Below are 24390 nucleotides of genomic sequence, written 5' to 3'. Positions count from 1 at the left end.
AATATTTTCATGAAAAATATCACAAAGTAATAATGTCTGAAAAAAGGATCAAACGACCCAGGGGCCACATCGCTCACCTGAGGAAATGGCTAGGTAAAAGATAATATCAGTTTAGTATGAAAAAGTTTAAATGTAAAAGTGAGTTCGGTGAGGGGGGTTTGAACAAACTTAAATCTACACTTCCTAAGGATGCTTTTGCATTTATAAGACATATAATGGCTTTGCTGTTTATAGGATAAAAATCTTTATTGATATAGCCTTTATTTTCCTTTATTATGATCCCTGATCATGCCCTCATCCTACCCCCGAGGGTCATGGTTTTAACAAACATAAATCTAAGCTACCAGAGGATGCTTCTACGTGAGTTTCACCTTTCCTGGGCCAGTGGTTCTTGACAAGATTTTTAAAATATGTATCAATCTTTCACTAATTCATAATTATCTCCCCTTTGAAGAGGGCGTGACCCTTCATTTGAACCAACTTGAATTCCGTTCACCCAAGGATACATTGTGGCAAGTTTGGTTGTGATTAGCTCAGAGATTCTTGAGAAGAAGATAAAAATGTAAAAGCTTACAACGACAACGACGACAGACAACGGACACATTTCGATCAGAAAAGCTCACTTGAGCCTTTGGCTCAGGTGAGCTAAAATGATTAAAATTAGGTACCTACATATAGCATCGCAATCTAGAACATAAACATGGGTTATCTACCTACAGTACTAGATGCACTTACCCAACCAATACCCTAAGCGTGATCAGCTCTCTCTTTTCAATTTCCTTCTTTAACTCAATACAGTTGATGCTGTGAAATAATTTGGCGTGGTGGGGTTTATTAACGTTGTCTTCTAAGTCTGCAGAATGTCTGGGAAATTAAAAAAACCGCTCGGCTATCTAGGCAAGTCAAAAAAACTTGCTTTCGATGAAATTCTCACAGCGCCGCTGTAAAGACGAATAATGACCCCCATCGAATAATGACCGGCGGTCATTTTTCGACAGCAAAAAATGACCCCCGGTCATTATTCGACGTCGAAAAATGACCCTTTTGCCCGTAGAAAAAGTGTCACCACCCTAAAAATTTGCAGAACCTACGTGAAGAAAAATGACCCCCGTAGAAAAATGACTCCCTTTGGATTAAAGCTGAATTTTTTAGGGGGCAAAAAAAAATTAGATAAAGAAGCATATTGGCCAAAATGCTCACTTGAGCTAATTGGGAATAAATTGATGATATGTTGATCTCATAACATTATACAGTTATAGCTATATTTTAAGGTCAATGCGATGATTCAGAATCTAAAGGAGTAAAAGATTTATCGAGCCTAAAGGGTTAGGTAAACATCGTTTTTCGATGGTGGAAATCATTGTACTGACAGAAAAAATCAGCAGTATTATATATTATTATATCCTCCGCTTGAAAAGCGGGAGGGTATATAGTGATCTGGATGTCCTTCTGTTACGCTTTGGGGTATCCATCTCTTATCCGCAACTCCTCTTATATATAAAAAGATGTGTTTGTGAAACAGCTATGCCCCTGTATGGCAACATAGCGACGATTAAACTGTTCTTAAATGCAATTTAAATATATTGGATCCCAAAGTAGGGTCTTCTCACAAGAAATACAGTTGCAAAAATAGGAAAGCCCTAGCACCACTTGTTCAAAAGTAATGGCCAAGGATAAGTTTTTGAAAGGTAGGTCAAACTCAAAGGTCAAAGGGTAAAAATTTGATGGTTTCTTAAGAAAGGTTTAAAGTAACAAGGATTACATATGTGAAGTATGAAAACCCTAGCCCTTACCGTTCAAAAGTTATGGCCAAGGTTAAAAAAGTTTTTTACATAAGTACGGAAATCTCCAAGGTCAAGGTCAAAAGGTAAAAGTTTTTAGTATCCAATGAAAGGTCATGCCAAAAAAATACATATGTATGAAAGTACTAGTATCTACCGTTTAAAAGTTATGGCCAAAGTAAAAATTTGCCATTTTTGTATAAAATGGGACAAACTCCAAGGTAAAGGTCAAAAGGTCAAATTTGGTGGTACCCAAAGTAGATCTTGTCACAAGGAATACACATATAAAATATGAAAGTCATAGCTCCAATAAATGAAAAGTTATGGTCAAGGTTAAAGTTTTTGCGGACAAACAGACCGCCAGATAGATAGACAGACAGACATACAGACGGACACGATAAAATTATATACCCCCCGAATCTTCAATTACGCGTACGGGAACATAAGAAGAAATAATCTTCGATGAACTTTTCATATTATGATACAGTATAAAAAAACGTTACAAAAATGAAAATGCTTGTTCTGATTTTCATATTAAATTCTCTGCTACAAATTTCTACTTTTTCCCAATTTTTTTTTTCTAAAACAACGTATCAATGGAGTCAGTAAAGAAAAAAAATTATATTCATAAATTTCATCTCCAGTGTGCGTTTGATCCATTTACATGTACCATCTTTGATTTTCTAGGTTTGCTCCTTTATCAGAGAAATGATTAATTAATTGATTGTTAATTGCTTAAAATTGAATTGTCAATATTTCGACAGAGAGAAATGAGGAACTTTATTATCCCTACGTGTTAAGAAGAACAAATATCAAATCTATTCGAACAAATGCATGAATTATTCGAAGGAAGAACAATTATAATACACAGCATATTTTTCCCTTTCACCTGTTATAAATTTTGTATCACTTTAAAGGGGGACATTTTTCAATGGGGGTCAATATTTTATAGGACTAATATATAAAATAATGACCCCTAGGACTCTTTTTCTACAAAAAATGATTTTTTTTCTACGGGTAGGGGGTCATTTTTTGTCGTTGAAAAATGATCCCCGGTCATTTATCGATGGGGGTCATTATTCGTCTTTACACCGCCCTACACTACACGGTCATTGAGAATAGAAATAAGATACAGTTATTTGAACATTAGTTTTATTAGAGGATCGTTACCAATACACATTGTAATGAAATTTAATTTCATTTATAAATCTCAATTTACAACAACTCTTTAAACTAATATAACCGCCCTAAGGAAATAAATATTAATATAGAAAGCACAAAGAAATTCACTTTTAATGATACCCACTTCTGCCCCAGCCCGGGTAGAACTATAAATATATGTCAAAAACTCCCTAACGCAGATTTCTAGTACTTTTCAGGCAATAAGTTAGTGTCTGATTTTTCTTTCTCACTTTTTGGCTTACATGTATATTTATGTTTTCATCTTAATAAATGAGGGTTGTGTTATATTTTCTGTGAGTATTCCGGGCTATTTTAATTGATTTTGAATAAATATTTCCAGTCCTTGCATTTTTAAAAGTTTACATGTAGGTGTCTTTACTACGAGCAAATATATATATACATGTATATGTACACTGTACATTTTACAAGCAGGGATATCATACATAAGGATAATTATTCGGACGGAAGACCTCTCTTTGATCGCAACGAGTTTCTATTTTTTTTTTTTTTACGTTTTCCTTGAATATTGTCAACAAATATGTTGGAATTTTCAGAAAAAATTTCCCATCTACCTACCTCCGTACACAATTTTTGTACTCTGAGTCGGGATAAAGCAAACAAACATTTTTTTTAAACGATGGCCTAGCTGTTTTTTATTGTTATGAACATTCAGACAAGATGTTTCCTACTTCAAAGATATTTTTTTCATATTCAGCAAAAATTAAATTATGATAACAAAGGTGTGATCTACAAAGGTTACGTAGCTCATTTCACATAGATACATCTGTGTAGATAAATCAACCAGTTGTATTTTTGCTTACTGATAATAAAAGTACGACATTAACACAACACTCTACCTTAATACGTTGCCATGTTCTTGAAGTCATTTTTAAGCCTATTTGTGGTAAGTTCTTGAATGCTTTCATGCACCCATCTCGCCAGACTCTATTAAATGAAATTATTAATGAAACATTTCTTTGGTAAACATTAAAAAAAGCGATAAAAGTTTTTCAGAAAAAAGCAGAAAATAGAAAATTCTGTTAGGATTTGAAAAAAGGAAGTTGAATTCAAAAGTGTAAAAACAAAAACCGTAGGTAAAATAAGGAGCCAAATAAAAACGGTAGTGAACACGAAAAAAGATCAAACATACTTATTATCGTAAAAGTAAAATACACTGTACTCTAATTTCTGATTAGGAATTTTTGTAACCATCTCGCTAAATCGGCACTTCTCGGGCCTTTCCGACGCGCGGAAAAACAACCTCGAATGTGTTACTTTCATGACAACCCCCTTTTCATTCACTTTGAAATAAATGTAGTGGGTTTGCAATTGGAGCTCAACTTTATTGAATATAATCTTAAATTTAAGATATTACCTAAAATATATTGACTTTTAAGTCTATCTTTCAAATACTTTTATAAGTAGGAAGCTATCCCATCTTGTATATTTTTAACATTCGGTGATGTTGATACATTCGAAGTTGTTTTTCCGACCTCTGACGGAAAAGCACGAGATAATGCGATTGTACCCTGCTGTAGTATTAATTAGTAATATCATCTAATTAATTCGTTCGAAAGACTCCATGGAGTTAAGATCGATAAAGAACCACATGTATACTGTGCTGATAAATTTTCGCTAATCTATTAATATTGTCATAGGTTCCTCTTAATTTTAGGTTTTTCTGGTAGTAACTGCCATATTAGCAAAGAATGAACGGAGGAGAACAGGTAAAATTAAGAATGAGTTATCTAATTTAAAAAAATAACAACTTGTAATTCAAATGAACATTTATAAATCCATTTTTTTAAAAATTATCTCAACAGTTTTTCTGTTCTTGATGTTGAATAAGAAAAGATTTATTGACAGAACACACAAATTCTTATCTCAAATGTAACGTTGTCTTTCACTAATTAATAATTATCAACTATCAATGAGTACATCACTTATTGACACATTAATCACTAATTATCCCCATGACAACATTTACTTGCACCAGGGAGACCACAGGCACTTGGGGGCTGGACCCCCCCCCCCTCTTTCCATTTTTTTTTTCCTATTGAAATCTTGGGTCGACGCACCTTTTCCTATTTTGGTAATCTAAAAAGCCTTATTTGATATCGATAATGTAACCCTTTTGTCTCTGTAAGCCGCTTCTAAGTATATCGTTTTCGACTGATACATGAAAAGAGGGCTCTCTTTATATGTATCAGTCGAAAATTATATACTAGTACATGTATTTAAAAAACATCTTATAAATAAAGACAAACAGGTTACATTATCGATACAAAGTATTGCATATTAGACTACCAAAATAAGGGAAAGATGCATCGACCCCAGATTTTAAATGAAGAAAAAATGGAAGGGGAAAGGGATGATTCAGCCCCCAGTGCCTGTGCAGGGAGACGTGAATACTGCGTACGGAATCGAAGATTTTAATTCACAGGAAACTTATGTATATGGCACGCCAAATTCACAAAAAATGAGCTAAACATAGTTTCACAGTTGATCAGCTAGGTTTATCGACTGTAAACTATAGTTTACAAACCGTGAACTACTACTATAGTTAACAATTCGTTAACTATAGTTTTTATCTGTAAAACTATATTTAACGGTTGTTAACTATAGTTTACGAATGCTAGTCTAAGTTTATCTGTCTGTCATGAAATCTTAGCAATAGATAGAAACATTGATTCACGTCTGTAAACTATAATTTACAGTCGTGAACTATAGTTAAGAGTTGTTAAACATAGTTTCACAAATAGTGAAAATATATTTATCAGATCATTCACTAAAGTTAAGAGTTGTAAAACATAGTTTACAAATCGCTAAACTGTATTCATCAGATAATCTATGTTTTGCAATCGCAAATGATTGTTTTCAATGTTAAGTATAGTTTACGGTTCTGAAACATAGATTAACACGTTAACTATGGTTTACAAATGTAAAATATAGATTAATGTTGTTGTTAACTATAGTTTACAGTCCGTAAACTATAGTTAACAACCGATAAACCTAGTTTATCGACTGTGAAACTATATTTAGCTAATTTTTGTGAATTTGGCGTGCCATGTAATTATGTATTAGGCCAGAAAGTCTGGTTCCCATCCCTGCCACTGCGTTTTTCACTTCGTTTTAGGGTCCCCAAAACGAAGTGAAAAACGCAGTGGCGGGGTTCCCCGAAACAAAATGAAAAACTCAGTGGCGGTGTCCCCAAAACGAAGTTAAAAACGCAGTGGCGGGGCGTGAACCAGACTACAGGCAAAAACGTCACGATATTGTAAATGTAGATCCAGGTGGACAGGGCCGGGCTGTCGGAATACGTTAACCAAGGGTTGTTCTACTATTATTTTGAAGCGATCTGGTTAAAAAATTTTCTTTATTATTTACAATGGAAGTTTTACATAGAAAGAAATCATATTTTCATTTGCTGCATGTTTTCTAAATTCATTTTTCTTCCTTAGGAGGTTAAGAGTACCTATAATATTAAATGTGAAATTTCATTTAATTCAGCACTACATATAACAATCAGGCAAAGCAGTCTAAACAAAAAGGCAAATTAAAATTTAAACAAATCAATGAAGTTTGACTAGAAGTCTGTATGTATTTGGTTTAATCCGAGATATTTGTTTATTCGGCCAAACAAACTTCTAAACATCGCAATCTATTTTAAGAAAATTGAGGACAAAATTTAACTAGAAATATTTAACACGGTTTTGACAACATGAGAGATCAGAGAAAATTATAAACTTTATCACTGATATGTCAACGTGACCCGACGAGTTCATAAATATATGCTTATCCTTTATAAACATTTGCCAAAGCTTTGAAATATAATAAAAAATTAACCAGTCTAAAAGAAAATAGTTTATATATCAGACGTTTTCAAAACAAAATTTTGACGTCATTGTTTCATCCTCAGAACGAAAAGACAATATACATCTGATATATAAGGCTTGAGATTTTTGAAGGAATTTATTCACTCGTTTGGTTTCTGAGGATTGTTAACAGAATGCGGGGTCTTCTGGTACTCGTATTATGCTTGTCTTTGGCAGATATTCTGCTGGCAAGAAAATTTCAGCTTCCTGCTGAATGGGATGAAAAACGAGAGCTTGACGAACTTGCAGAAGACCTGCGTAGTCTCGAGGTAAATTTTGAAAAAATGCAAATTAACATCTGAACTTTCAGCGGAAATACATTGACTTAAAATGCATACTTTTATTAATTAAGGCAAAATTAATTTTCTTGTTAATTTATATATGGATAAACTAATTTACGTTTACACAATCCTGACAAATTGTCCAGAGTATCAGTATTCCTCGGGTGAAATGGATAATGCTGTTAAATTTTGAGAATTTCAAAATTAGCAAACGTGCTTTTGTGACCATATTTGAGCACATTTTTAAAGTTATAACAGTAAATTGTCTATGACGCTGACATGTGCAAGACAAGTACCTTCACAAAACTATCACTTTATCAATCGTTCCTTAAGAAATGAAGAAAGGTACCCTACAGTGTACTTCCTGACATTCACATAAATTCTATCTATAGATCATTCCAAGAAATAATCATTATTTACATGCAATTACATTGCGTCAGTTATAAATACTTTAGTCCATTCTTTGACAAAAAAATGATTGTAACATACTACACTACAGTAGGTCTTGCTGACAGATTTAAAGAAAAGGTGTTTCAACCTGTTTGTAATTACGAACTTACAAAAATTTGATCTATTAACTGCAGATGTAACTGATTTCTTTGTAAGATATCCAATCCCAGAGGACAAGTAAGAATCGCCAGAAGTGCTCGCCAGAAGCGACAGAGCAGCTCAGATGAACAAGAATTCCTTGACGCTCACAACGATGCCAGATCTATAGTCAGCCCTACAGCATCAAATATGAGAAAGATGGTAAATAATTAGATATGTAGAATAATTATTTATTTAAGATTTTGAAAAGGGACAAACCTTTTTAGGGTTTTCTTTTAATTGAAAATCAGTGAATTTTGATAGAGTTTTACTTATTTGATAACTATAAAGTTAGATCTTAAACCTCACACATAAGCGCAATGTTACTGAATTATTTTCATCTCATCATGATAAAAAATAATCCGAGATTCCTCTGACTCTAACCCCTGCTTTTAGTATTGTGATATGTGCAAAGGAGATCACAATACAAGAAGCAGGGGTTAGAATCACAGGAATCTCGGATTAAATAAAAAACAACAACCCATGAATTACCCTGTCTTAAAGAAATGGAGTGATGAGTTAGCCCAGGTCGCCCAGAACTACGCCAACAAATGCATATGGGGTCATAATTCAGCAAGAACTTCTGACACGAAGGCTCTGACGTCACAGTTCAGCTATGTCGGCGAGAATCTCTACGTCACTTCCAGAAGTGAGTACAATTATACAAACCTATTCCATTCTTCTGTGCCTAGGGAAACACATAAATTGTAGCTGTGAATATTAAATTCATTACTACAGTTGAGGAACAACAAATATGACATTATCAAACCCTTTTATCTACAATTAACACTGACAAAAATTATTTTAACTTTGTATTTGATATGTTTTTGCAAACACGCCTTTTTCAGAAAATACTAGGGTCGGTTCTTCATGTTTTTTTTTTGTTTTTTTTTGAAAATTCATATAACATACACATATCTGTACCTGTTTAATCGTATGAATTATATCGAAGGAAGATTTTTCTTTTTGAACAGTGGGTTTTTTTGTAGCATCGATACAGTTATACTTTATGTGTTAATTGTATAAAACTTTTTTTCCTAAACATGGGACACACGTTATACATTTTACTAAATAATTACATAAATACTCGCTACATTGATATGATACTATATGTAGTACATGTACCATTTATTTTATGTAGGCAGTGTAAATCCTAGTTCAGCCGTAGAATCATGGGACTCCGAGAAGAGTGACTATACATACAGTAACCAAGCATGCACTGGAGTATGCGGCCATTACACTCAGGTATGCAACGAACATTTTAAATTTTAAATTGAAAACAATTATAAATCAATGCGGTAAAAAAAATGAATATTATTTGATTTTACAAATAGAATCATTCCCATTTCCCTCAGTTTAGTTCTCATAGATATAAAGCAGGGGGAAGATTCCCAAGTCAATTTTCTCCAGAAGCATAACTCTTCTCGTCATTATTACGGGATATTGTTTCCAGAGTTAGGGGTTAAATCTTTATTTTTGTTACTATTACAAAGAAATTTTAGGGGGGTAACAAGTTTTGATTATAGTCCTTGTTTATAATTACAGGTTGCTTGGGCAAATTCGGAGTATGTTGGATGTGCCACCAGTACCTGCCCTTCCTTCTCAGGATTATCCAGCTCCTTCAACGGAGGAACAATTGTTGTCTGCAACTATGGACCAGGGTATGTTACTCTCTCTCTCTCTCTCTCTCTCCAGCTAAAATATGTATTTGAATTATATATGTATTATGTATGCAAATTGTTGATTAAAAGTACCTTTGTCTTGTAGAGGCAATTACAATGGCCAGAAGCCCTACAAGTCCGGAACTCCATGCAGTTCTTGTCCCAGCGGTTACTCTTGTTCGAACAACCTTTGTACTGATGGAAGTGGTGATAGCGGGTCAGGGTCTTCATCTGGGTCAAGTGGGTCTTCATCCGAATCTGACTCATCATCCGGTACCGGAAACAGTGATTCCACTTCAACAAATACCGGAAGCGGGCAAACTGAAAGTATATAGTGTTTAAACCTTCTTCTTAGCCTTCGAAACTTTTTTATGGAAACATCATTCTTTAGCAGAACCTCTTTTGACTTGGTTATCTATCATACGCTAAAAGTTGAATGAAAATATAACATTAAAATAGAAAAAAAAATTAATTTGATGATTTGCAGATGAGGATTGTTATATCAGTGATGGATCTAACTACCAGGGTACAGCCAGTACAACTGTGAGCGGAAAAACTTGTCTGGTCTGGTCTAGTGTCTTTTCCTCCCTGCCAAACAACAACTATTGCAGAAATTACTTCGCTGCCTACGGGTTCACCGAACCTGTTTGCTACATGAGACCTGGAACTTATTACGTTGAATCTTGTGGAGTTCCCAAATGCAGTTAGAATTTTTTTTTATTATGTTGAAACTTTTCAAAAATTTTATTTAATTGTATCTTAAAATGAAATGTAACACGAATGCTAATTGCATCCTTTTGAATTTAAAAACAATCAATTATATCTATGAAAAATAGGCACGCGGGAATCTTAGACTAATGGATATATTAATGATGTTTTTCTACATTTTCATGCCCCTCTCTGCATAAGAGTAAGATCTCCTTTCACCTTTTATTATAATTTTTCATGTTTTTTTAAGCGATTTTTTCAGACATACTGAATATAATCATACACACTTTTTCCATTCTTTTGGATGCAGAAATATCTCATGTTGTTTTAGATTTTTAGATTTATATATCTTTTAGATTCTTGTTTGAAAATTAAATGAATAATATATTACCTTGAATCTGTTTTGCCTTTCTATTTCAGGCAAGAAATGAACAATTTACTTGTTATAATCTGAAGACAACAAATGGACTGCCCCTCGAAAATTGAAAAGAAAACTGACAAATGAATATAATTAAATTTCTTGTGATTGTACTTTTTTTTTACTTCTATATAATATTTATATATGCAATAAACATGTATTCTACTTTCTTATTTCTGTTTTCTTGGAATAAAAAGTATGATTAACAGCAAATAAAGTATTTTTTTCTTTCTTGAACTTGCATGTTTGCATACCATTTGTGGACTCTTAAAGTGTTAGCATACATGTTTAGCTTTTATCAACAAAGAGTACATATGTTGTTCATAATGAGTTCTTCTTAGAACATATTGAAGGTATATTTAAGATACAAAAGTATCATAACTAAGGGATGATTGTAAACCAAGTGTTTTTTAAACATTGAGTATTCCACTATTTACTTTAGTTTGTATTATTGGAAAATATTGAAAAAAGGGGGGAAAGCGCTGGTAAACCTTCTTATTTCTGTATCATTTCTAGCTGAAAGGTGGTGTGCGGCTGGAGAACACAACTGATAGTAGCAAGTGGATTTATTCTTATAAACCTTCCAATTCTTATGCTGCTGAAAATCTTTCTTTATTTAAATATTTTGTTCCAAAACAAAAATTGATGGAATATTCAGAGTTTCTGAAACATCACTAGGTTTTACAACACTTTGATACCAAACAACTTATTAATGTACCTAAAGCTTTTTGTTTTCAAAAGCACCAATTTTTGAGCATATGAGCAATTAACAAGAATTATACAAATTCAAAGGAAATGTTTTTCATAAAAACTGCACATAGTATGAAAAAGTAGAAAGTACTTTTATTTATTATTGCAAATTGAACTTTTTTTTAAAATACTTTATTTTATTTGTGCAATATTTTCAATAAATGTTTCTCAAATCAATTATTTCTGGGGAAAAAACTTAAGAACAAACAATAAAACAGGAAATGAAATAATATAAGGTACCTACATATAACATGGCAATTCTATTGGCATCTTGAACATAAATTTATGTACATGTTTTGCTCTGGGGAAAATAAGTATCAGATCAATAAGTAAAATTGGAGTTGCCAATGGCAATATGAAACAAAAAATCTGCAAAGTATCATTTCATTTAATTCAGTAAAATATAGGAGGAGTTGCAGATAAGAGATGGGTACCCCTCAATATCATTATGTGCAAAGATTCTGTGAAAGTCATTCAGTGGTATAAAGGAGTTGCGGATATGAGATGGTTACCTTAGAAGCGTACTGGGCGGACGGACACCCCATCACTATATACCCCAACTGTGCATTTCAAGTGTGGTTAAAAACTAAGTTTGGCATATTCGATTTTACTTTGGCAATGATAATTAAGTTGATAGAACGTAAATTCAAAAGAAACATTTTCAATCTCCTGCTATTAAAATGTAAAAAAAAAAATGTGTCATTGAAAATATTTAACTTTCAAATTGCTTAAAAATGATATCTTTATAATAATGAAATATGGAATTCCAAGTTACAAATCATAATGTTCAGATATGAGCTTTGTGTGTCCTTTTCTGTTTTGTTTTTAAAGCAGCTGAACACATTTAAAAAAACGATCCTAGCAGGTGCATAATGAAACTCCGTATTTTCAGAGTTCATATTTGCGTTGTTCAATTAAAATGATATTTTGAATAAAATTCAATTTCCACAGTATCTGTATCTTATTAATTACAAATATCGATAACAAATATTTTTTCTAAGGTTTAAGTGAGGAACATGTTTTTTTCTGTTTTGACACGATTGGCAAATAAATTATGACATCATCGCAAAATGTCAATGGGGGAGCGAATTATATAAATCATACCTTAAATGCTATATGCATTACTTTATTTTCTGTACTATTCCGGTTAAAATGAAGCTCGTCATACATTTGACCATTATCTTAACGGTCCTCATGATTGATGAGGTTTATTCCAAGACTTTCTTTCATAAGGAGAAACCATATGCAATTAAAATCAAGGGCCGAAAGCAAGTAGATGTTCGAGATACAGACATACTGCCAGGCTTAAATCTAGAGGTAATGACTTTTCTTTATTTTGGATTATTCTTCAATTTCAATTCACTAATTCTTTTATAAGAAGAAATTTCCTTAAATTTGTTCTGGTTAGCTCTCGAGCATTCAAGCAAAGTTAATTTAAAATTTCAAATACAAAGACTTTGCAGTGGATTTGCATCGTTTAAGTGAGTATACAACAGTATTCAAATGGGTAAAAATGAAGAAAAAAGAGACTCATTAATAATGAAATGAAATTACTGAGGACATACAGTACATACATGTACATAAAGTAATTAAGATTTTTATTCTGACTTAGACAGGCTTTCTTTTTAGATTTCCAATCCCCAGGGCAAAGTAAAGGCCGCGAAGAAGGTCCTTCGTAAAAGACGACAAACGTCAGAGCAACAAGAGTATCTAGATGCCCATAACACAGCCAGATCAATTGTCAGCCCAACTGCAGCTAACATGAAGAAACTGGTAAATTTGTCTTGGTTGAGTCCAAGGGAGAAGATATGGTTGAGAAGTGTTTTTGACGTCATGATGGGTCAACAATTGTTATAAAAATATGTGAAAATATTAAGTTTTTAAAATTTTATCATTTAACTTCAAAGTAATATTAAGTACATATCATGATTTTACAGAAATGGAGCAATGAATTAGCCCAGGTTGCTCAAAATTATGCCCAAAAGTGTATCTGGGCACACAACTCTAAAAGAACCGAGGAGACAAAAGCTCTAACGTCTAAATTCAGCTATGTTGGCGAAAACCTATTTGCAACGTCATCACGTAAGCTTACTAAAAAAATACTTACTGAAATGTTGCAAGGATCATCTGTTTTATTCAATGAGTGTAATTCATTAACCTGGCAGTTGAGCAACTTGACACTTGAGGAAATGCATATAAGAGCTGCATTTTCAATAAATGTTAACCATTTTATACCGAGGTAGATTCTCAAAAAAAAAAAAAAAGAGAACTTTAATTGTGATGTATATTACTCAAAATCTATTTTCATTAAGAATCTGTTGATCCAAGTTCTTCTGTGGAATCTTGGGACCACGAAAAGACAGTGTACAACTACGATACAATGGAGTGCTCTGGTGTTTGTGGGCATTATACTCAGGTGAAACAAAAGAATCTATTTTCTATCTGCCTCATTACTTAAATGATGAAACGTATTAACTCCTAATACTTTCACCTGAGGTTAAACCTTACTAGTTATCATTTTTAAGGTGGCCTGGGCGCATACTGAGTATGTTGGATGTGCTTCTGCAAAATGCGAAACTTTCACTGGGCTATCTTCGAGCTTCAGTGGTGGGAATATCGTGGTTTGCAATTACGGAGAAGGGTAAGTATAAATACCCCAACCCTGAGGCCTTCAGAAATTTCGAGCAGTGGGCACGGGCATAACATAAAATCAGAATTTAAGAACGACAGACTTCTTTTGTAAGGGACAAATCCAAATGTTCCTATGCAAGTCATTATGCTATTATTATTATACAAATAATATCTCTATAACATCTGTAACTTTTTATAAAAAATAATTTAATAATAAAATTACTGCTTAGTGATATAGCAATTTTGAATGGTAATATTTACGATGTCATGACTTCAGACATATTTACTTAGTCAAAGGAGATTAATCTTTCTCTATACATGCTATATTTTGTAAATCATTTTAAATTGATATGGATATATACTTTTCTGAATCAGTGGGAATTACAATGGCCAAAAACCATACGAGTCTGGGCCTCCATGCAGTTCCTGTCCTAGTGGTTCCACGTGTTCAGACAATCTCTGCGTTGGAGGTGACGGGTCTGATACCGGAAGTAGCGGTTCTACAGCAACAAACAGCACTGTCATGATTCCAGGTAAACCTCATCTAAGTTTGTTAATCTGTAAAAAGTATAAGTCTTCCTTGGCATGTTAATTTTAATGCTTTCCCAACCAATTCAAGAAATTGTAATTACACATATTTTAATGGAGAATGGTCCGTCTAATATTAGTAGATAGGATCTGTCCGTCACTTTCAATTGACTTTCTGATACATGTCTTAGATTCCTTCCCAAAAAACTGACACCTACATGTGTATTTACAATTTTAATGAAATTTTGAGCTGATAAAGCTAAAACACTATCCCAAGAAAAAATAAGTGGGGGGGGGGGGGATAAGCGACGACTGATGAGTTAAACCTGCCTAATTGGTTTTAAAAAGATGTTTTGTCGATCATTTCAGACGAGGGCTGCTTTCAGGCGGATGGCTCAAACTACCATGGGACGGTTAGCGTCACAGTCTCTGGGAAGCAGTGTCTGATGTGGTCCAAATTCTACGATTTCCTTCCCGGCAATAACTACTGCAGGAATTACTTCGCACCCTACGGCGTAGATGAGCCAGTTTGTTATATTCAGGAGAATGCTCACTATGTGGAATCTTGCGGAGTTTCTAAGTGTGGTGAGAATTAATCTGATTTATTCCTCAGATCAATTCTTTTACAGCTATTGATTTATTTTTTCTGTATCGAAATAAACTTGTCAAGAAAAAAGAAAATATACTTTAATAATTATACAAACTTAACAAAAAAGAAGGCATATTTTTAAATCTTTACTTACTGTTGATTATCTTTATATGCAACTAATCTTCAGAGCTGCATAAAAGACAAAAACGTTGAAATAAAGATATGGCAAAAGCAAAATTTTTATATTCTTATAATCATATAAAATTGATGTCGCAAAAAAATAGTACATATAGAAAGGTTGGTTCATAGCTTTTTTTGTAGATATAAGGCAATATTTTTTTTATTGAATGATATTGTCCTTTTGTTATTGGCATGCATAAGACTGTAAGCACATTTTGCAGTAACCACGGCGCGTACATGTGTATTTGTATTTTGGCAGGTTCTGTGTAATAAAGTGCAATCCTACACTACCAGATCCCTGGGAAAAGAATCACAGATTTTCTTTTGAAGAAAAAAATTCTATAAAATAAAATTTCAATAAATATGAGCATTTTATTTCAACTTGTGTTCCTTTTAGTATTTAAAAAACTTAATATAATTATATGGTTGCAGGTTTTATTATAAACGAGCACGAAAAAGAGTTTCTAGCTAAAATCATTATAAACATACATGTAAATAGTGTACATGTACTAAGTTTTATCCTTAGCCACTGGTCTCTAAAACGTCAAGTGCTCTGAGTCCTTGAACAATAAACCCCTGAAAAACTTCATGTTTATTTTTCGGGCTTGCTTCTCTCAATGTGATGCCCCCAATCAAAATAACAGCTCTAAAGTCACTGTAAGCAGACAGATATAAAAGTAAAATGAATGGAAGTAAAGGTGTATAGGGGGCACTAACAGAGGACAGCTTCAAGCAACGAAGCATTTATCATAATAAAAAGACTATGCTTCTTTCTCTCTCATACGTTTTACAAAAAATTAAAATGTTTATCATACCAGTTAGGTAAATACATAAGAATGCTTTGAGTATAGCATGCAGAACTGCATTGAAAATGCAGTCTCTGGTTACCGACAAAAGCAAAGATAAAGAGACTGCCGCCACTTTTTAGGTTAGGGTTAGGGTTAGGGTTAGGCGCTCACTTCGGGTGTTATTTCTTGTAAATTAATTATGCTTTTCCCCACTTTTGGAATGGTAGCCGATAATTTATCAAATATTTTACTCCTATTTTATGTCAAGTGTTTGTTCCTTGAAATATATTTTTAAGCATGATCTCCAACTTGGACGTCGGAATGGATTTTTTTAAAACGACATTCCAAAGCTATAAAGGGCTATTTGGGACCTTTCAAAAGGCTAAAAAGTATAACAAGAATAGGAGAAAAATATATTCTTAATCATTGGATATCAATCTTAAAGCGGGGGAAAAGCTAAAAATACAAGGAATAATATACTAAAAGTGAGCGACAAAAAACCGGCGGCGTTAATCGAAGGTTTTTACAACGCTTGGATCTGTAGCTCTCTGTTCTATCTGTCCGAATTTTCTTAAGCTTTTACAGTATATATACAGATCTGCAGCTACATGTAGAACAGGTTAATGTGATTTGTTGAGAGATAAGCAATCAAGATTTGTATTTTCTCCAAAAGATGTCGCTGCTGTCAGTCCATAAAACCGTAAAATATTGAATGAAGTTCGTCAGGGGTCTACCCTATGGCAGGAAAAAAATGAATCCAAAATTAATTACATAATTTTTAACGTGTAATACATGTAGTAATTTCAACTTTATATGAGACCAAGACAAAAAAAAATAAATATTTTACGATTTTTTCTAAGTTAAGCAAAATTATAGTTACTTCACACTGCATGTTAAAAATAAATATATTTTTTAAGGTACCGTATTCACTCGCCTATAAGTCGAACCGCCTATAAGTCAATTGTATTTTTTAAGCTTATGTTGAAAGATTGACCTTCTAAAATACCAGTCTTTTTATATCTCGCCCATAAGTCAGACATGGAGTTTTGGACCAACTCCCAAAAAGCCGACTTATAGGCGTGTATATACGGTACACATTTTTGTGACATTCTTATAATTTTCTCAAACTCCATAAAACACATTTCATAAGTGTTTTGAGCTTCCTAAAATGAAGAGATGCAATCCAAATATTTTTCATTTTATTGCATGGAAATTCATAATTCACATTAATTTTTCTCTAAAACTTGTATGTTTAATTATGAGACATACCATATGAAAAATTTTACGTAACAATGATCTACATTTTCAAAAATACAAGTACATGTAAATGTATTTTCAGGAACCTTTAATCACAAATCACTGAAAAACCATTGGTCATACTGTCTTTAGAACCGATCATCAGAAAAATACAATTCATTCATATACATTGTAAACATATATATTCAATACATGATGCAAAAGTGTTAAAGTCAAATCAATACAGTGTTGCAACATTAATTAGCTTGTGAACAGAACAATTCTTCCCTATGATCTTCAATGTCTCAAAATTTACAAAAAAATTGTGTTTAAAATCAGAAAATAAAAATAATTCACAGTGCAATATTTTAACCTGAGATGCCATGCACTCGCCTTAATACACAAAAACATATACAAAGTTATATGTACAATTGAAAATTTATAAAATACAAATAATTCCTTCATTCCATAAGATTACAATGCATTAAAAGAAGTCAGTGACGTCATTAACATCAAGATAATACACAGGACTTATTTTGGTCAGGGTTATTTCCCTCTGCTCTCTCAATGGCGAGGATGATCTGAGTGAAAACTTCTGTCACGGTCTGTAAAAAAAATCACTATAAGAAAGGAAAAAATGATGTTCGTGGAGCTGGGTGCTCCTGAGTACCTGAGTAATCTTGGCCCTATTGTTCTTATGAAGGTTTTAAAAAGATCTTCCCTCTTCCCTTAATTTTCATGAAAATTTTAACAGTGATCACTGCCAACATTTCATGTAGCACTGGTCTGTCAATAGGTGAATATTTTTTTTCAGTGATTTTAGCCAATCAGATTCCTGTTTTATAAATGAAATTTAGTAACTGAATATTAATACATTTACTTACATGGTGCTCTTTTGCACAAGTTTCCAGAAATGATACCTTCCAGCTATCTGCCAATCTCTTTCCCTCTTCAAAAGACACTTCTCTATAAAAGCAAAGAGAAATGAAATTACACTTGAACATGAAATTATGTATGGATTTTTTTCTTCAAATTGCTCAGTAAGTTACCTTTCTGTGGCTAAGTCACATTTGTTCCCTACCAATACTACAGGCACACCACTGGAACAGAAGAATAAGTGTTTTGAAGGAGGGGAACATGGTAAATGATTTGAGAGTTATGCATGTATTGTTTAATAGCTAGAGATTTTAAATTCTTCATATTATTTTGAAATTCTAAATGACTACATTATCTTCAGCTTATTTAAGTCTTTACTGATTATTGTTATAACCTGATATTGCCAGCCATGCAACGTTATTGCCAATAATTTTTAAAATATTTAAATATGTTATTTCAAAGGAATTCCTAGTATATAAAACAGTGAAACTACATGTATTTGTCATGAAATGGGTTGGATAGAAACAGTTCAAGACTTTGTTTGGTACATACTTGATGGTTCCTTTCATATCCAAGAGCTTGTCATAAACAAACTTTACCACTTCATAGCTAAAAAAAGTGAACAAATTAGATACAATCTGAAGTTACTGTATGTGGATTTAAATAGGAAGAATGCAAAACATGATTATTTAATAATAAACAGGTTTCATTTCAATATTCATGGACTGAAACTTTGTAAATACGGGTCTTTTTATATGAACAAGTATGAAAAAAGTCAAACATGATGTTATCAAGAGAAAGTTATAAACCAACAGACAACATAACTTCATAATTTTTTTACTGTTCATTTGCTAAATTAGCAACTTGTGGAGGACAAAATTATACTGAAATGCATGAAGTTTTTTTTCATTCCAGTTAATTTACTTTTTATACAGAGGTCAACAAAGAGTACATTTTAAAATTTTTATTTAAATTTTCCGTATTACAAACTTTTTGTATTTGCAACAAAAGTGATAAAGGGGGTCTGAGGTTATTTCTTGATTGATTTACTCTATGAAAAATTCATTAATGAAAATCTGAAGGGGTCGATCCTGGCCTCTATAACCCGGCCCCAACCCCCTATGACAAAGGAAAAAAAATTAAAATGATTTGTTACAGCAAGAATCAATCATTTCATCATCGTCGTCCTTTACACCCTACATCTTTCAAAATACTTTGTGTGTGATTAAATTGTTAAGGAGAATAATGCAACCTTGCACAATTTACAAATCACGAAAGTTCACAAGTTGACAAATCGTAAGTCTACGAATTACACGAGAGCATCGGCATCGGCAAAACTTGCATTTACATTTTTACACTTGTCAAATCACGCATGCATGGATAGTTACAACTAACAAATTGTGAAAAAACAATTTACAGATTATGAAATTAAGATTTACAATTTACAAATTCAGATTTACATGTATACATTTTAAGAATTACAGAGTTGGAATTTTGAACCCGTTGGCTTTCCATAATAAACAGCTAGGTTTCATTTCAATATTCATGGACTGAAACTTTGTAAATACGGGTCTTTTTATATGAACAAGTATGAAAAAAGTTTAACATGATGTTATCAAGAGAAAGTTATAAACCAACAGACAACATAACTTTATAATTTTTTTACTGTTCATTTGCTAAATTAGCAACTTGTGGAGGACAAAATTTTTTTTCATTCCAGTTAATTTACTTTTTATACAGAGGTCAACAAAGAGTACATTTTAAAATATGATGTTTCTTTCTTGCAACAAAAGTGATAAAGCTAATTCTGTCCCTACAATATGACAAAGGATTAAAATGATTTGACAGCAAGAACAATGATTTCATGATACATCTTTCAAAATACTTTGTGTGTGATAGGGAGAGTGAGAGTGTTTGCTTATGGGGAAGGGGGTGCTTACAAAAATTGACCATGCAATTTCAAAGATGTATTCACTATTCACAAAGTATGAAAATTTACCTTTTTCTAGAATTGACAGAATATACCAATACATATCCATCTATATTCACAAAATATGACTGTGGCAGAATGGAGTACTCATCCTACAAATAAACAGGGTTAAAAGAAAATGTTTACATCATGTTTTATGGGGACATTTGTACTTATTTTGAAAATAAAAAAAAGTTTTAAAAAAAAATACATGTACCAGTAAATAAAACAAAAACTCATGTTAATTTCTTTCAGAAAGTTGACTTACTTGGCCAGCTGTGTCAATCACTTGGAGTGAATATTCTTGTCCACGGATTTTGAGGGTCTTCTGAAAAGCTTTTAGGAGGAAAAAAGAAAAATTACAAAATCAGCATGATACAACTCAGTCTGTTTAAAATCAAATCTTCATGTAGCTCTTTTTTTTAATTATTGCATGTAGAATCTTCATTTGACAAAAGGAAAAGGAGCCTAACTTTACATCCAACAAATTCAACATTTGTTCAAGATGAAAATTTGATGATACTGAACATGCTGAATGACAGAAATTTGAGAAAAAAATACATTTATTACATTTACAGTCATAAGGTCTAGCTCATCGAAAGTTTTCATTCACATTAAATTAATTATAACCCCCCTCCCCTGAAATTCTACAATAAAGGTATTGAAAAGCCCCCTTGTGAACTCTATTCTATGTCAAATTGCTCTTTCAGTCATTGATAAACATTTACAGTTTACCTTTTGGTCAAATGAGGTTATGTACACAACAGATATCTATCTGGTTGACCTTGTCCTAAAGGTATAGTTGACCTCATAAATGGATAAACGATATTACATTGTAAATTGGTCTTATTTTCCTGATGGATAAATAATGTTTAAATATTATCTATACTTTTTCACAACAGAAATTAAAGATGTACAAATTCATTGATCATGTTCTGCAAACACTTGTTGCAAAATTGATGATAAAAAAAAATGATATTAGCCATTATCAGCTGTGTCCTGGGCCATTTTCTTGACTTTATTGACATTTACTCTTGACTTTTTTTGACATTCATGAAACAACTCAACAACTCTGACTAAATATCATTCATTTGCTTTTCCATCTTTAACCTCCCTCCTCCTGACAAAATTTATTGACACAAAATTTTTACAGGTGCTAGAAGCATCATAATGGTGAAAATTATTACATTTTATTGATGTTATACTCATTTTTAGATCTACATCTATGTAAAATGAACCTTTTCTACACACAATTTACCTAGTTAATATAATATATCCCAATTATGTCATGTGTCTGGTACTTACTGTTTTCAATTGTTGGGTCATATGAATCAACAAAATGATTCTCAACAAACTGGATTGTGACCGAAGACTTTCCTGTATAAACAATAGCAAAATAATTAGTAAAAATTTGTTTTCCAGTCCTATGTAAAATATATCATCAAAATAAAAACTAGCATTTCTTGATGTCCATAATGTGACTAATGTCTCAGTATGAGAATTTTGTGTCTTCATCATTATGACTTTGGGTAAAGACCATATGCATGTGATTACAGAAACACAGAATCAAATACATGATGCTTCAATGGATTTACATGTGTAAATATAACATACTTCATTATCTCGAACTTGATAGGACAAAGATATCAATGGTAAAATACTTAAAGAAGAAGTGTTTGGGACTCCAAAAGCACATCGACTTATCCATGGTATTCAACAAATCTGAGTTCAAGATACTGTACCAAAGTTCAACTGTATTAATGTACTTCACAGAAAAAGTAGTTGGAACTTTAAAATAACTTGGACATATTCATTGTGTCAGTCTATCAGAGATATCCATGTTCGGGATACAGAAATTCAACTGTAATTCCTGTTCAAATCAGAATTTTTTTTCCTGTCAAATAATTTTATCCCAACATTGGGATATATTTCCATATTCAGATGACACTAGTATACATTTCTCCCAACAAACTCTTCATTAGATGGCCTTTTATCATAAAATAACTTGACTTATGTGTCAAATATACTGATGCAGTCAATTCTGTACCTAATTTGTGAAAGGCGATATAGCTAAATCACATACACATAGTAAACATGGTTAAGATTTTAAGAATCTATGAACAGCAGAAACTATACACTTGTGATTAAAGCAATGAACAAGATATCAACACATGTCAGAAGGCATCATTAATAATCAAGTTAACAGGGACACTTTTTGACTATCTGTATTCTTTCACACATGTATCCTATTATAATTTTTAAACAAATTGCTAATATCTCAAAATTGACATACCATTTTATCACTATTTTATTTTCATGTTTTTTTTTTTCAAAACGTACCAGGAAAAAGTCAATGTATTGCAATGCTGTTGTATCTAAGAAAATAATTTTTACTTTTACAGCTGTTCTATGCAATAATTGCAATTCTACATAGGCCTATCTTAGAAAACAAAATATTGTTTGAATATATAAAGGCAAAAGTTTTTTCCCTCCTCTTCTTTTTTGAAAATATTCATTTTTTTCCTGTTCATTTAAACCTGATGATTTATCTGTTCACGGTGGTGATCAGATACATATAAAACCGACCAGAGACTGTCAGACATATGTTTTTAACTTTTATAGTCTCTGATGGTGATGAAATCTATTTGTTTACAAACAATTTGACGACAATGACGTGCAGCCATGCTTGATCATGCTTCCTTCAGAATAATATAATAAACAGTTATTTAAAAACTTACCAACCGATCTGAAGCCCATCAGAGCAACTCTTCTCTGTTTAGCTGGCATCTTTATATAGCCAGAAGGATATGAAATAAATTAGAAAGGTAAAAACTTCTTATTTACGTTTTCGTTTCAAACCATAGTCGTGAGTTACGTCCCTTCTTTAACAAACCGGAAATGGTTGTCAACAGTAAATCTATCAATGAGTAATTCGTAGATTGATGTGATCTTTACGTTTTCGTTTACAAAACTCGATATTCTTTAAATTTTTAATGGATAATTAAATATAATATATAGATAGATATAATAGTGGATAAAAGCTAATTAAAAGATTTTTGTCACTGATTTTAGGAGTCAATGAATAATCTAATTATAGGCTTATACATTGACAAAAACTTTCAGTTTGAATTCAGGGAAGTTTTCTTGAAGGTCTGTCGATGCTAGATTAAAAAAAAAAAAAATAAAAGCACCGTCGATGTCCCCACTTTTTTTGTACGAAACAAACAGACGGTTTTCTCTCTTCCTTCGATATTTAATCTTATTTAATAGAAAAAGTGTGAAATGCAAACTTAAATCAGTATGTACAGAAAACAAAAGGACTCTTTAAAAAAAAATGTTAAAACGGTGAATAACAAATACAATTTCTCGTATAGGCTTCAATGAGAATGACCCATTCAATTTCCTTCCACCTTTGAACTGCTGAAATTCGGCCGAAATTATGAAATACATGCAACTCGGTGTCAGTGACCTTTGTACTCTATTCTCATTTATGCATTTAAAATTAATAACTGGCCGATGAAAAAGTGTTCAAATATAAAGATCTGTTTATGGGCAGATACAATTAATTATATCCCTTATATTTCTAAAAGTCGTTTTATGAGAGAGAGAGAGAGAGAGAGAGAGAGAGAGAGAGAGAGAGAGAGAGAGAGAGAGAGAGAGAGAGAGAGAGAGAGAGAGAACTTTGAAAGTCCAGGGAACCACAGGCACATGTTTCAGGAATAAATTATACAGAAAACTATAGGTCAAAAATTTATTACAGAAACAAGTCCTGCATGTCCTGTGTAGGGAACTTAGAAAAAAAATCACTGAATGACTATGTTTGGATAATAGTAATGTATATTTCTTGTAAATTCTCATTGTTTAGAAATAAATTTAAAATATAAGATTTTTAATGGCGGATGTCATCATACATGCACATGTACGAGGGTTGTCCCATAAAATCGTGGACAAAGCGCTTTTCTCAAAAAGTAATGGGCGCACTAAGCTGAAATTTTCAGAAAATGTTTATTCATCATATTTAAGTGTATCATAATGTTTTTGATTATATATATGCAAAAATAAAGATTTTATTCTGCTTGAATATGCACAGGGTATGGTCCTACGGCGCACGGTAAAAATAACAAGGTTTTATTAGAGAATATACAAGTATTATTTCGTAATAAATGTTTTCAATACATAAGACTAGGATAAAAATTGTCCTAATTAGATTCCTTAATCAATTCTGTCGTCTTTTTGAAAATTTCAAGGCATTTGGTTAATTTTTGGCATTTTTCCGAGCATTCGAAATGGGAAAGTGATAAATACAATACACGAAAAATATATTGATGACGTTACGGCGCACCGGAGAA

General features: G+C 32.4%; 2 protein-coding genes across 2 annotated transcripts; one reads left to right on the top strand and one right to left on the bottom strand.

Annotated features, from left to right (window-relative positions):
• Positions 1-6965: 6965 nt before the first annotated feature.
• Positions 6966-15520, top strand: LOC134249175 (uncharacterized). The gene is made up of 16 exons (XM_062731550.1): positions 6966-7107; positions 7726-7869; positions 8212-8356; positions 8849-8952; positions 9253-9368; positions 9475-9695; positions 9856-10071; positions 11011-11017; positions 12330-12561; positions 12874-13017; positions 13182-13326; positions 13557-13660; positions 13770-13885; positions 14251-14408; positions 14773-14988; positions 15432-15520. The coding sequence occupies exons 1-16, from the start codon at positions 6973-6975 to the stop codon at positions 15440-15442; spliced, it is 2214 nt and encodes a 737-aa protein (XP_062587534.1). The 5' UTR covers positions 6966-6972; the 3' UTR covers positions 15443-15520.
• A 1622-nt stretch (positions 15521-17142) lies between these two features.
• Positions 17143-22922, bottom strand: LOC134249193 (GTP-binding protein Rheb-like). Its single transcript, XM_062731571.1, has 8 exons — positions 22780-22922; positions 21347-21418; positions 20310-20377; positions 20072-20154; positions 18625-18681; positions 18246-18296; positions 18081-18162; positions 17143-17801 (listed from the first exon to the last, which is right to left on the bottom strand). The coding sequence occupies exons 1-8, from the start codon at positions 22826-22828 to the stop codon at positions 17709-17711; spliced, it is 555 nt and encodes a 184-aa protein (XP_062587555.1). The 5' UTR covers positions 22829-22922; the 3' UTR covers positions 17143-17708.
• Positions 22923-24390: the final 1468 nt, after the last annotated feature.

Source organism: Saccostrea cucullata, unplaced genomic scaffold (genome assembly GCF_032062105.1).
Source record: "Saccostrea cucullata isolate Sc308-1 unplaced genomic scaffold, CSIRO_AGI_Scuc_v1 ctg25, whole genome shotgun sequence".
Taxonomy (NCBI): Eukaryota; Metazoa; Mollusca; class Bivalvia; order Ostreida; family Ostreidae; genus Saccostrea; species Saccostrea cuccullata.
The sequence above is the reverse complement of the archived record's forward strand: the minus strand, read 5'-3'. Positions and strand labels throughout refer to the sequence as shown.

What these genes read in the sequence shown, in the direction of transcription:
- LOC134249175 (XM_062731550.1), top strand. Translation starts at nt 6,973, where the DNA reads ATGCGGGGTCTTCTGGTACTCGTATTATGCTTGTCTTTGGCAGATATT. An exon ending in AAGACCTGCGTAGTCTCGAG is followed by an intron (nt 7,108 to 7,725) that starts GTAAATTTTGAA and finishes TTTCTTTGTAAG; the next exon opens with ATATCCAATCCCAGAGGACA. An exon ending in TATGCGGCCATTACACTCAG is followed by an intron (nt 8,953 to 9,252) that starts GTATGCAACGAA and finishes TTATAATTACAG; the next exon opens with GTTGCTTGGGCAAATTCGGA.
- LOC134249193 (XM_062731571.1), bottom strand. Translation starts at nt 22,828, where the DNA reads ATGCCAGCTAAACAGAGAAGAGTTGCTCTGATGGGCTTCAGATCGGTT. An exon ending in TGACCCAACAATTGAAAACA is followed by an intron (nt 20,378 to 21,346) that starts GTAAGTACCAGA and finishes TCCTCCTAAAAG; the next exon opens with CTTTTCAGAAGACCCTCAAA. An exon ending in GATATGAAAGGAACCATCAA is followed by an intron (nt 18,297 to 18,624) that starts GTATGTACCAAA and finishes CTTCTGTTCCAG; the next exon opens with TGGTGTGCCTGTAGTATTGG.